The sequence below is a fragment of the Bufo gargarizans genome, chromosome 5 (assembly GCF_014858855.1).
Source record: "Bufo gargarizans isolate SCDJY-AF-19 chromosome 5, ASM1485885v1, whole genome shotgun sequence".
In the NCBI taxonomy this organism is placed as follows: Eukaryota; Metazoa; Chordata; class Amphibia; order Anura; family Bufonidae; genus Bufo; species Bufo gargarizans.
In genome coordinates this window covers 308602598-308617332 of record NC_058084.1, presented here as the reverse complement: position 1 = coordinate 308617332, position 14735 = coordinate 308602598, and the positions used below count along the sequence as shown (strand labels likewise).

The 14735-nt window shown below is 42.1% G+C and overlaps 1 protein-coding gene across 1 annotated transcript in view; it reads right to left on the bottom strand.

The window, feature by feature from the left end:
- Positions 1-10303: 10303 nt before the first annotated feature.
- LOC122938823 (pyrimidine-specific ribonucleoside hydrolase RihA-like) overlaps positions 10304-14735 on the bottom strand; it is a 68090-nt gene continuing 63658 nt past the window's right edge. Inside the window, exons 4-6 of the mRNA XM_044294646.1 lie at positions 13279-13390; positions 11392-11528; positions 10304-10844 (exon numbers count right to left, since the gene is read on the bottom strand). Of these exons, the coding sequence (XP_044150581.1) occupies positions 10497-10844; positions 11392-11528; positions 13279-13390 (597 nt within the window). The 3' untranslated portion in view covers positions 10304-10496. The remainder of the gene's footprint in view (positions 10845-11391; positions 11529-13278; positions 13391-14735) is intronic.

The window sequence follows — 14735 nt, the reverse complement described above, 5'->3', positions numbered from 1 at the left end:
AAGTTGTCAATTTACAGAGATATTTCTCTCACCCAGCATGGGTACATGTAAAAATACACCCCAAAACACATTGCCCTACTTCTCCTGAGTACGACGATACCACATGTGTGACACTTTTTTGCAGCCTAGGTGCGTAAAGGGGCCGAAAGTCCAACGAGTACCTTTAGGCTTTACAGGGTTGCTCACAATTTAGCCCCGCCCAAAATGCCAGAACAGTAAACACACCCCACAAATGACCCCATTTTGGAAAGTAGACACCCCAAGGTATTCACAGAGGGGCATAGTGAGTCCGTGGGAGATTTTTAAAAAAATTTTGCCGGAAGTTAGCAGAAATGGAAACTTTATTATTATTATTTTTTTCCTCAGAAAGTGTCATATTCCGCTAACTTGTGGAAAAAAATTAAATCATACATGAACTCACCATGCCCCTCTGCGAATACTTTGGGTGTCTTCTTTCTAAAATGGTGTCATTTGGGGGTATTTATACTATCCTGGCATTCTAGAACCTCAAGAAACATGACAGGTGCTCAGAAAGTCAGAGCTGCTTCAAAATGCGGAAATTCACATTTTTGTACCATAGTTTGTAAACGCTATAACTTTTGCGCAGACTAATAAATATACATTTATTGGATTTTTTTTAATCAAAGACATGTAGCACAATAAATTCTGACACAAACTTGTATAGGAATGCAATTATATTTGAACAATTTTACCAGAAAAAGTTAAAAATACACTTTTTTTAAAGAAAATTGCGGTCTATTTTGAATATTATAAGAAAAACGAAAAATCTCAGCAGCAATCAAATACCACCAAAACAAAGTTGTATTTGGATCCCCATATCAGACCTCAGAACTTAAAGGGGTTGTGTCACTTCAGCAAGTGGCATTGATCATGTAGAGAAAGAGATAATAAAAGCCACTTATTAATGTATTTTTATTAATCATATTGCTTCCTTTGCGGGCTAGATTCATTTTTCCATTGCATGATACACTGCTTGTTTTCATGGTTATGACCACCCTGAAATCCATCAGCAGTGGCCGTGCTTGCACACTATAGGAAAAAGTGCTGGTCTCTCTGGTGGTCAAGACCGTGGTAGCTCACATAGGCAGTTTTTTTTTATAGTGTGCAAGCACAGCCACCACTGATGGATTGCAGGGAGGTTGTAATCAGCAGTGTATTAAGTGATGGAAAAATGAATCTAGCCAACAAAGATGATAATACTTTAGTAAGTAGCTTGTATTAACTTTTCTACATAACAAATGCTATTTGCTGAATTGACACAGCCCCTTTAACCCCTTAAGGACTCAGCCCTATTTCACCTTAAGGACTTAACCATTTTTTGCAAATCTGACCAGTTTCACTTTAAGTGCTGATAACTTTAAAACAATTTGACTTACCCAGGCCGCTCTGAGATTGTTTTTCGTCACATATTGTACTTCATGACACTGCTAAAATTGGGTCAAAAAAGTTAATTTTTTTTGCATAAAAAAATACCATATTTACCAAAAATTTGGAAAAATTAGCAAATTTCTAAGTTTCACTTTCTCTACTTCTGTAATACATAGTAATACCCCCAAAAATTGTGATGATTTTACATTCCCCATATGTCTACTTCATGTTTGTAGCATTTTGGGAATGATGTTTTATTTTTTGGGGATGTTACAAGGCTTAGAAGTTTAGAAGCAAATTTTGCAATTTTTCAGAAATCTTCAAAATCCCACTTTTTATGGACCAGTTCAGGTTTCAAGTCACTTTGTGAGGCTTACATAATAGAAACCACCCAAAAATGACCCCATTCTAGAAACTACATCCCTCAAGGTTTTCAAAAATGTTTTTATAAACTTTTTTAACCCTTTAGGTCTTCCACAAGACTTTATGGCAAATGGACATAAATTTTAAGAATATTGAGTTTTTGAAAATGTTTCCAATATAATCAATTTTTTCCTGGAAAAAAACAAGGGTTAACTGCCAAACAAAACTCAAAATGGGTTGCCCTGATTCTGTAGTTTGCAGAAACACCCCATATGTGGTCGTAAACTACTGTTTGGCCAAATGGGAGGACATAGAAGGAGGGGAACACCATATGGGTTTTGCAAGGCAGATTTTTCTGGACTGGTTTTGTTTATACCATGTCCCATTTGAAGCCACCCGTTGAACCCCTAGAATAGAAATTTCAAAAAAGTGACTCCATCTAAGAAAGTACACCCCTCAAGGTATTCAAAACTGGGTTTACAAACTTTGTTAACCCTTTAGGTGTTCCACAAGAGTTAATGGCAGATGGAGAAACAATTTAGAAATTTCAATTTTTTTGAAAATTTTCCAATATAATCAATTTTTTCCAGGAATAAAACAAGGGTTAACTGCCAAACAAAACTCAATGTGGGTTGCCCTGATTCTGTAGTATGCAAAAACACCCCATATGTGGTCGTAAACTACTGTTTGGCCAAATGGGAGCACATAGAAAGAGGGGAACACCATATGGGTTTTGGAAGGCAGATTTTGCAGGACTGGTTTTGTTTATACCATGTCCCATTTGAAGCCCCCTGTTGCACCCCTAGAATAGAAATTTAAAAACGGGACTCCATCTAAGAAAGTACACCCCTCAAGGTATTCAAATCTGGGTTTACAAACAACAATTTTTTTGAAAATTTTCCATTTTAACCCTTACTTTATTACTGGAAAAAATGGGTTAACAGCCAAACAAAACTCAAAATGGGTTGCCCTGATTCTGTAGTTTTCAGAAACACCCCATATGTGGTCGTAAACTACTATTTGGCTAAACGGCAGGACATAGAAGAAGGGGAACGCCATATGGTTTTTGGAAGGCAGATTTTGCTGGACTGGTTTATTTACACCATGTACCCTTTCAAGCCCCCTGATGCACACCTAGAGTAGAAACTCCATAAAAGTGACCCCATCTAGGAAACTACGGGATAAGGTGGTTGTTGTTTTGGGACTATTTTAGGGGCAAATATGATTTTTTGTTGCTCTATATTACTCTTTCTTGAGGCAAGGTAACAAAAAATTTTAATTCTAAAATTGTTTCTACATTTGCTATTTAGTTTTGTGGAACACCTAAAGGGTTAACATAGTTTGTAAAGTAACTTTTGAATACCTTGAGGGGTGTAGTTTCTTAGATGGGGTCACTTTTTTGAAGTTTGTAGTCTAGGCTACATCAGGGGGCGCTTCTAATGGGACATGGTGTCAAAAAATAAACTGTCCATCAAAATCTGCCTTCCAGAAACCATATGGAGTTCCCTTCGTTCTATGCCCTGCCGTGCGGCTATATAGCCATTTACGACCTCATATGGGGTGTTTCTGCAAACTACAGAATCAGGGCAATAAATATTTTGTTTTGTTTGGCTGTTAACCCTTGCTTTATTACCGGAAAAAAGGATTCAAATGGAAATTTTGCCCAAAAATTTGTGTTTTGGCACCGTTTTTTATTTTATATTTTTAACGCTGTTCATCCGAGGGGTTTGGTCAAATGTTATTTTTATAGCGACGACCTTTACGCATGCGACGATGCCCAATATGTATGGTTCTCAGACTTTGGAGACACTAAGCAGGCATCCTAAAACTGCGGCCCTCCAGATGTTGTAAAACTACAATTCCCACCATGCCCTGCTGATGGCTGTAGGTTGTCTGAGCATGCTGGGAGTTATAGTTTTACAACATCTTGAGGGCCGCAGTTTGAGGATGCCTGCACTAAAACTAATATTTTTTTGGGGGGGAAAAATTGTTTCCGTGTCTCCAAAGTCTGAGAGCCATAGTTTTTTATGTTCTCTAGGGGACTGTTGGGGATTAGAAAAATGTAGTACTCCATGGAAGTGTGATACTCCCTGAAGCAATCGATAACGCAGAGGCCCGGATGATCGGGCACGTGTCGCACTGAGTGGTGGTGTCCTTCCGTATCCCCCTCCTGCGACACACTCTGCACTTTTTTGGGGTTCGTCCCTTCTTTCCAGTATGGGGAACCACACCTGGAAAGTGTTGGCCAGGGACGATCCGGGTGCCTCCAGTTCCCGTGGTACTCCAGCCTGCTCTTTCCCGGTCCGAAAAGATCAGGGCCTTGAGGACTGCCTCATAGAACTGGAGGAATGTCCCTGTGCTGCCAGCGCTTCGGGATAGTACAAAAGAGTTGTACATGGCAACCTTTACCAAGTAGACCGCAACTTTTTTGTACCATGCCTTTGCGCATGGCATTATATGGCTTGAGGACTAGATCAGAGAGATCAACTCCTCCCATATACCGATTGTAGTCGACGATACAATCGGGCTTGAGGACCGTTCCCGCAGTACCTCGCACAGACCGGGGTAGTGCTGTTACCGTGGATTGTGGACAGCATAAGGACATCCCTCTTGTCCTTATACCTTACCAGCAACAGGTTTCCACTGGTAAGGGCACGGGTCTCACCCCTGGGGATAGGTACCTGGAGGGGGTAGGCAGGGAGGCCACGTTGATTTTTCCGCTCGGTCCCACAAGCGAACGTGGATGTGGCGGCAAGGGACCTGAACAAGGGAATGCTGGTATAAAATGTATCCACATACAAGTGGTAACCGTTTTCCAGCAGTGGGTACATAAGGTCCTACACGAGTTTCCCGCTAACACCCAGAGTGGGGGGACATTCTGGGGGTTGAATACGGGAATCTTGCCCCTCGTACACACTAAATTTGTAAGTGCACCCTGAGGTATTCTCACAAATTTTGTATAGCTTCACGCCATACCTCGCCTGCTTTGTGGGAATGTATTGGCGGAAACTGAGTCTCCTCTTGAACGCAACGAGAGACTCATCAACTGCGACCTCCCTTCCAGGTACGTAGGCCTCCATGAATTTGGCCCCAAAGTGATCGATGACCGGCCGTATCTTATACAGACGGTCATAGGCAGGATCACCTCGGGGGGGGGGGGACATGCTGCATTATCGGAATAATGCAGACATTTCTGGATAGCCTCAAACCTGGGACGTGTCATGACCATACTGTAGAGTGGGGTCTGGTATAGGACGTCCCCACTCCAGTATTGCCTGACACTGGGTTTTTGCACTAGACCCATATGCAGCATGAGGCCCCAAAATGTCCTCATCTCGGCTGCACTGACCGGTTCTAGCCCAAAATTAGCCCGGGTTTTGAGCGACGAACTGTTGGGCGTACAGATTCGTCTGCTCCACCATCAGATTCATCAGTGGGTTACTGAAAAAAAAACAAAAAAAGTCATTTTCAGTAAACCCCACTTTTTTTTTCCTAACTAACTTTTCCCTTCTATCCCTGCTTAATGGTGCCTCTCCCTCACTGACCCTAACCTACCTGGATGGCGATGGGTGCAGGAGGGTGATGGATGCCGATTAGGGGGACTCAGGAGCTGGTGCTGGACGGTGCTGCAGGGTGCTCGTGCAGAACAGGAAGAGGAGGGAGAGAGGAGTGCAGGAAGTTTGAATCTTGCGCCTCTCTCCCCTGCACCAATCAGCACCCTGGACAGCAGCATTCAGCACCAGGGCTAGCACCGCCTCTTCAAATCTTCGTACTGAGATTGGTGGTGTATAATCACACCACCGATCACAGTCTTTTTCCGTATCATCGGGTCACCGGAGACTCGAATGGACCGGAAACGCAGAAAACCGCAGGTCTGAACTGACCTGCGGTTTTCTGCGATCGCCGATACGGCGACCCCTCCCCCTCCCCCCCCGGCGTTGTTACAGGATGCCGGCTGAATGATTTCAGCCGGCATCCCGTTCTGATTAACCCCTGCGGCGCCGGAATCGCAATTTAAAGTTAGGACGTACCGGTACGCCCTACGTCCTTATGGGGTTAAGATTAAAATTGGCTGTGTCCTCAAGGGGTTAATCCTTTATCATAACATAGATTATGTTACAAAGCCATAATGAATTGTAACAAATATAATCCAGTTGGTAAAATCTGATTCCCTGGAAGTAAACACTGCATAAGCTTTGTATAGTATACAGCAGAGGTCAGCAACCTTCGGCATTCCAGCTGTTGTGAAACTACAACTCCCAGTATACACACCTGCTCAACTGTTCTCTCAACTGCCGCAGAAGTGAATGGAGAATTCTGGGAGTTGTAGTTTCACAACAGCTGGAGTGCTGAAAGTTGCTGAACCCTGTTATACAGTATGTAGAAAACACTGAAGAAACAAAGAAGCGAAGGATTAGTCCTACATTTGGTTTAAAAAATGAGGAAAAGGTTTTTAAATCCTATGCTATGTATGTTAGGTGTGTATTATGTTAAAGAGTAAACTTTATTAAACTTTTTTTTAAATGTCCAAAAGGCTCTAAAATAATTTTTCTAATATACTTTTTTAATTGATTTAGACTTTTTTTTCCCCCTGACTCATCTCACGTACAGGACTCATCTCAGGTTAATTTGCATACTGTATGTATTAAATCTTTTTTTTACACAATAAAAGCACACAGAGCTATGGGGACTGGGTATTGCGGATTGTGCTAGCGGCCATCTAGCCACCCATGTCCTCAGCTCTATACACAAAATCCCGGTGACAGGTTCCCTTTTTTAAGTCCTAATTTCAACCGCGTTTTAAATTCACTATACTCGCATATTGCTGGTGTAAATTTACTGTATTCCCAGTCTTTGGGCTCATGGACACCACTGTATTATAGCTCCATGCAACCTTTGAGGCATACAAAGGGTTTTTATCTGCTGGATTCCTTTGAATCAGAAAAAAAATATATATCAATAAAGTATCAAGCATCCCCAATCAGATGTTGTGTCATGGTGAAACGGTGGGACCATACATCAGTAAACTGTCTGCATTGGTATACTTTGAGCTAAATTCATCAAACATTGCACGTTTGATAAATATGGTACACTGTTAAACCTTATACTGTTGTCTTGAAAAGCTACTCCAGTTTTCATCACCACCCTACTAATACAGTGATAAATCTAGAGTGAAACTAATTAACACAGCTGACCATGTCCACTTTCCAACACAGCATAAAGTTGCAAATTCTTGTGCAACATGGCGCTTGCGACAAAATTTTCAACTTTATAATGTATACCCTAATGACGTCACTGTGCTCATCACATTGATTCTCTTTATGTATTTAAAGGTTTCTATCATATCCCCTCTGTGGCGTCTTTCTTCCAAGCTATACATGTTAAGGTCCTTTAATCTTTCCTGGTAAGTTTTATCCTGCAATCCATGTACCAGTTTAGTAGCTCTTCTCTGAACTCTCTCCCAAGTATCAATATCCTTCTGGAGATATGGTCTCCAGCACTGAGCACTATACTCCAAATGAGGTCTCACTAGTGCTAGGTAGAGCCGCATGAGCACCTCCCTCTTTCTACTGGTAATGCCTCTCCCTATACACCCAAGCATTTTGCTAGCATTTCCTGCTGCTCTATGACATTGTCTGCCTACCTTAAGTATTCTGAAATAATGATCCCGAAATCCCTTTCGTCAGATACTGAGGTTAGGACTGTATCACTGATTTTATATTCTGCTCTTGGGTTTTTACGCCCCAGGTGCATTATCTTGAACTTATCAACATTAAATTTTAGTTGCCAGATTTTTGATCATTCTTCTAGTTTTCCTAAATCCTTTTCCATTTGGTGTATCCCTCCAGGAACATCAACCCTGTTACAAATCTTTGTGTCATCAGCAAAAAGACACACCTTACCATCGAACCCTTCTGCAATTTCGCTGATAAAGATATTAAACAATATGGGTCCCAGAATAGATCCCTGAGGTACCCCACTGGTAACAAGACCATGGTCTTTATATACTCCATTGACTACAACCCTCTGTTGTCTGTCCCTGAGCCACTGCCTAATCCATTCAACAATATGGGAGTCCAAGCACAAATCAATTTATTGATAAGCTGTCACGGTCATATTGTTTTACCATGACGCGGTTGCCGTGCAGACTGGTTGCCGGGGGCAATGAGTAGTTTTCGGTTTGCACATGCACGTCCCCTTAGGTGATTCTTCATGCTGTTTGGTGAGTGTGGTGTTAATTTCCTGACTAGGTGTGGACTCTTGGAGCTATTTAGCCTAGGCTTGTTGCATGGAGGTTAGTCGTGCTCTAGCCTCGCTTTGCCCTTTGACACCGCACGGTGGGGGGTTTCCCCCACTCCCCACCGTGACATAAGCCTTCTATGTGGGACAGTATCAAAAGCCTTACTAAAGTCTAGATAAGCGATGTCTACTGCACCTCCGCCATCTAATATTTTAGTCACTTAATCAAAAAAATCAATAAGATTAGTTTGACATAATCTCCCTGAAGTAAACCCATGCTGTTTTTCATCTTTCAATCCATGGGACTTTAGATGTTCCACAATCCTCTCCTTAAGTATGGTTTCCATTAATTTCCCCACTATTGATGTCAGGCTTATTGGCCTGTAGTTGCCCGTTTCCTCCCTACTGCCTTTCTTGTGAATGGGCACAACATTTGCTAATTTCCAATCTTTTGGGATGACTCCTGTTACCAGTGATTGGTTAAATAAATCTGTTGCAACAGAGAAACAGAGATACTGGAAGAGTCACAGAAATGCATAGAAGTGGATGTCCTTTGGCCACATCCCACACATGATGAATGCCACACAACTCCGGGCACATTTAAGGGAGGTAAGAGGCACCCAAGTGTCATGTCGGACCATTGAAAACCATTTATATCAGTGTAGTCTGCGTGCTAGATGACCTGCAAGAGTACTTTACCACAGGCGTCATCTTCTTGCATGGGCCAGGGAGCATCTCTGCTGGATGAGGGACCAGTGGGCCTCAGTGCTTTTTACTGATGAAAGTCTATTCACGCTGAGCAGAAATGATAGCCACCAAAAATGTTGTAGACGTCAAGGAGAGAACTATGCATCAGCCAAACGAGTTTGATGTGTTTACAGTGTGGGCAGGTGTGTCTAGTCAATAGAGAATTGCCCTACACTTTGTGAATGGTTCAGTGACAAGTCCATACTACTTGAATAACATCATTAATACAGTCATTGTGCAAATTGCCGCCCCCAGGGCCAATCGTTTCTCAGGTTTATAGTAAAATCCAAGTGGTATGGTGCGGCCCTTAATAGTTTCTCTGTGTTTCACGGTGCTCTTACCTGGATACCGTCACTCCCAGGGTTTGGCCCTGAAGCAATAAAGGGGATGAGTAATGGTGGAAGTGGAGAATAAGTCGAGTCCAGACTCTTATAAAAGTTCAACAGCTTTACCTGCATAACTTGTATCCAGACAATATTCAGGTTTTCTCTTGGTTCCAGTAGGATTTGGCATAATCTGGCAGGCAAACTTGAGTACCCTGCTTTTTCTCTCTGTTGTGCTAAACTCAGCTCTAGTCTGGTTTCTGGACCTTAGGGCTGTTGTGGTACCTTTGGAGTGGGGTGCCTTTGGCTGTGGACCACCTCACAATATTCTGCCTGTAAATCTGTAAGGAGCCATGGTGCTCTATGAGCTGCTTCCCTCTAGAAAGACTCCTGCTGTAGGAGGGGGGCATCCCCGTGCTGCAACATCTTGGCACGTCTTTTCAGCTCCACTGTCTAGACTAGACTGGAATCAACTAGAACTGCAGCACCTCCCTTTGGCAGGAAACAGGACTAATCCACTTCTGCCCAAAAGGGGGAGAATGGAATGGTAAGTTCCATTCTATCTAAGGATCTCTCTGCCATATACGCTGCCACCTGCTGGTGAACCAGGCAAATTACACGAACATAACAGTTTCATAACAACATTAGAAATGCACAATGTAGGGGGACCTGGAACAAATACATAGATTACATTGTGGTTAGCAGTGAAATACAGTAGCACTGTGCAGGGATGGTAATACTATTCTGGGGTATTACAATTGTGCCTCTGCATTAACAACACAGGACTAATTTAATCTTCATCGACAACAATGCGGCAGCTGATCGAGGTTGCATCACTAGGGAATGGCTGCTGGAGACTGGGGTACCTCAAATGGAGAGGTGTGCACTTTCTCCAGACCTAAATCCCTTTGAAAACCTATGGGATCAGCTGAGTTGCCATGTAGAGGCTTGTAACTCTGTATCCCAGAACCTCAATGACCTGTGGGCCACCCTTTAAGAAGAGTGGGATGCCAGACAATAAGTCAACTTGTGAACAGCATGAAATGTCGCTATCAAGCTGTAATTGATGCTCAAGGCCACATGACAATTTATTGAGACAATGACATTTTTTGTGGGGGTATACCCACTACTGTTGTTGGCTTTTGTTTCAATAAATAGTTTGAGATGAGGAAGTCACCATTGCATGCTTCTACTTAACTTTTTGTGACTAGTGTAAGTTGGGAACAAAGAATGAGAGCAGATTCCAGTCAAACTTGCTTTAATAATATTTAGCAGATAAAAGGGAATACAACATGACTGAAAAGTTATCTATCATAAGTTCAATGCCCAAGTCTAATACAATATTAAACACAGTAATAGGTTTTAAAATATCCTAAAGATAATCTGTTGTATCTTACGACCCACATAACTATTTCCCGGTAAAAGTCAGATTATTTATTTGGCAGAGATCTCCATCAGTGCTATAAACTTTTCCATATCACATCCAGTTATTACAAAGGCCTTATTTTTTTTCTTGAGATCATCAATTAAATCCAGAACCATCATTCCCCGAGTAAATTTTCCAGAGAGCTCCACTGTTACTGCACATTCAATGACCTTTGTAATTGTACTCTCATCAATGGCTGCAGCCATTGCATAGGAGTCACAGGAGACAAATCCGGGTCCATCCACAAGTGCTTTGGACTCCTTCTCACTCCTGGAGTACTGCAGACTGTGGGCATAGATCTTCTTTATGAAGTCTGTTTTCTTGGTCCCCATATTCACCCATTTATCATACCACTCCTGTGTGATCCAAACAGAAAATATTATATCGTAGTATGCCTCAAAGCGGAATATTGTCACCTGCACCATTTTACTATGTACAGGTCTAGATCCCCTTATCATTGTCTTATCACTGTCGAAGTTAAATCATCCTATTTTGCTGGCAGCCAGCAAGTAAAATTGCATTGCAATGTGTAGTTCAGATGTGCTCCCATGCTTCTGGCCACCAGAGAGGCCAGCGCTTTTTCCTATAGTGTGCAAGCACGTCCACCGCAGTGTATAATGTGCTGGAAAAATGTATCTAGCCAGCAAAGGAGGCAATATGGACAATCATAATACATTAGTAAGTGCCTTGTATTGACTTTCTCAACATAATAAATTCAAATTAATTTGCTGAATTGAGAAAACCCCTTGAACAAGTATGCAGTGCAATTTTACAAGGGTCTTTAATTATATATTTTATTATTCTTTCTAACAAAAAAGTCATAAAACTGTGATAAGTGCAGTTTAGCTTAGACGTTAGCCTACGTTTGTCCTATAAACACTGAAATTCATTTACTGTACTTACCCATGAGAGCTTGTGACGACATGAATACTCCCATGTGACAATATATGTTTTACACAAGTAGTCATTGAGGACAATGTAAGCAGCTTCTGGGTCTGCAAGGAAGTTGAACTCTCCACAAGCTGTAGTATTTCCTCTTGCTAAAGAAAGGGAATTCAATCAGTTAAGTCTATTTTACATTAAGAAGCCACACATGTATCAAATTCAGGTACTGTATTTAAATTTTCTTTTCCCAAGGCCCCATTCACACGACCGTATTTTTGGTCCACATCTGATCCTGCATTTTCTGTGGATTGGATGTGGACCCATTTATTTCAATGGGACGGCAAAAAACACACACAGCACACCGTATGCTGTCCGCATACATATGTCTATTCTGCAGTCCTATAGAACATGTCCTATTCTTGTCCTTTTTGCATATAAGAATAGGCATTGTTACAAACGTCATGCCTATTTTTTGAGGATCCGCATTTTGCTGACTGCAAAATACATATAGTTGTGCGAATGCACCCTAAAAGTTACAAAATTAGAAATGGCACATTGCACAGTGATATTCCTATAACATTCTATAAGGGGGCTTTCCAAGCTTAAAAGAATACAGAAAAGTCCTATTTGTGAATGCTGTTGATGCCATGAAGCGATTTTCATCTGAATATCCTGGCCAGGTAACATTAATTAAATGGATCAAATGGGCAAAAAAGCCTTTATTAAAAATATTCAGCTGTTCAGTAACAAAGGGTTAACTGTTTTTCTAACTGTGTGACTGGTACTTTCACTTTCAATAATAACCCTATTCTCTAAACTACTAAGGGGCCATAAACACTTATTTAAGCCACATTCTTATCAGTTAATAATAATAATATTCTTATTATTATTTATTATTAAAGCCATTAATTCCATAGAGCAGTACATATGAAAGTTAGATAAGAATTGAGCTCTAATGAGTGCTTATAATGTGAGAGACCAGAGATAAGAAGTCAGTCTGCTCCTCAGATGACGGAAAAGACAAAAATCCACAGGCAGCTAGTAGAGCATGTCAGCTCTGTACAGAAAAAAGGATTCCATATTGTTAAAGACCAATTGAAAAAATGATTTTCAGCTTAAAATAAGTATAATGCAATAATAAAAAAAATGTTTATATGTTAGTCCCATTGGTCTTTTGTGAATGTAAACATTAATATCGGATCAGCCGGGTCCGACTCCCAGCATGCACCCTGACAGGGCCGGTGCTACCATAAGGCAGACCAAGCGGCTGCCTTAGGGCGCACCCTGGGGGAGGGCAGAAAAATGTGACATGGAGGGGGAGAAATGTGACATGGAGGGCTGATGTGACATAGGGGGGTGATTTGACATGGAGGGGGAGAAATGCGACATGGGGGACTTATGGCTGACATGGGGGCATAATGGCTTAAATGGGGGCTGATGGCTGACATGGGGGCTGATGGCTGACATGGGGGCTGATGGCTGACATGGGGGGCTAATGGATGGGGGCTGATGTCTGACATGGGGGTCTGATCTGAGGTCTGATTAACATTGGGGGTCTGATTGCTGGTCTGACCTGAGGTGTAATGGAAAATATTTTTTTCTTATTATCCTCCTCTAAAACCTAGAGGGCGAAAAATACGGTCCTTAAACCAGCGATTGTCTGAAGCAGAGAGAAGATACCAGGACCACACAGAGGAGAAGCCAGCTGCTGCAGACGGGACCAGGGCCAGGTGAGCTGCGAGGGGGGGTGGGCGCCAAAATGTAGCTTCGCTTGTGTTGGCAAAAATCCTTGCATCGGCCCTGCACCCTGATCAGCTGTTAGAAGAGACCACAGCGCTCATGAGCCATACTGTGATTACCACAATCCTAATGTAATATGTATAGAAAAGCCATACTCTGACTTACATTCCATATTTCCTCCCATTATGTACAAACTGTAAAGTTTCTGGGGAAAGGTAGGGTCCATTCTCACTGTGAGGGCTACGTTAGTCAATGGGCCTGTAGCCACTAAAGAAATCTGAAATGAAAAACAAGATGAATGAATTCACTTTATGGCAAAGCTTTAGGGTATATTCATACAGAGTTGTTGGAGGTTTTGAAGCAGATTTTCTTTCCGTTTTTTCATTCAAAGCCAGAAGTGAAAGGGATAGAAAATATGTAGGAAGGACTTACACACTTCTACTTCCTGCTGGATCCACTTCCGGCTGTGACTGAAAACCTGCGGGAAAAATCTATCTCAAAAACTCTGAGCCTAATGTCTGAATTCTCTTACTGGGGGGGTTTACTTTAGTTTATTATTTTGTATGATATAAATCTAGCAAATGAGAGAATCAGAACATTGTTACATTGTGTGTCTTTTTGTTTAGCCTAAGATATTCGTGCCAAAAATCTAACTTTAATGTTTATGCCTATCTCAGACATTTATGGCATATTCATAGGATATGCCATAAATGTGATATAGGCCCCACTTCTGGGACCAACACGTACCACATAAAAAGGGGTCCCGCTAAGGCTACATACACACGACCGTTGTGTGTTTTGCTGTCCGCAAATCGCAAAACCGCAAAACACGGATGGCGTCCGTGTGCGTTCCGCAATTTGCGGAACAGCACAGACAGTCTTTAATATAACTGCCTATTCTTGTCCACAAAGTGCGGACAATAATAGGACAGGTTATATTATTTTTTTGCGGACCACGGAACGGAGCAGCGGATGCTGACAGCACACGGAGTGCTGTCAGCATCTTTTGCGGCCGCCAAAACTGTGGCTTGTGTGCCAAAACAACTGCCGTGCACATGAGGCCTAACCCTGCCTCGCATGTGCAGCTATTTTCAGAACTCCTATAGAGATTATTTGAAAGAGCTGTACAGGCACACCCACCTACTTATTTACAGAGCCACAAAAGGAGGGTCAGGGCACCCCCTCCTGATAGTCAGACATAAATGCCATATCCTGTCAATATAGTATGAATGTTCTAGGTGGAAATAACCCTTTAAATAGGTTGTCCCATCTGGATACTTATGACTTAGGCCTCATGCACGCAACCGTTTTTTTTTAAGGTCCGCAAAAACGGAGTTCGTAGGTCTGTGATCCGTGACCGTTTTTTCGTCCGTGGGTCTTCCTTGATTTTTGGAGGACGTGAAAAATGAAAAAAAAAATCTAAGTCAAGTTTGCAATTGAAATGATAAGAAAAAACGGACACGGATCACGGAAGCGGATGACAATCTTGTGTGCATCCGTGATTTTTCACGGACCCATTGACTTGAATGGGTCCGTGAACCGTCGGCCGTGAAAAAAATAGGACAGGTCCTATTTTTTTCACGGCCAGGAAACACGGATCACGGATGCGGCTGCCAAACGGT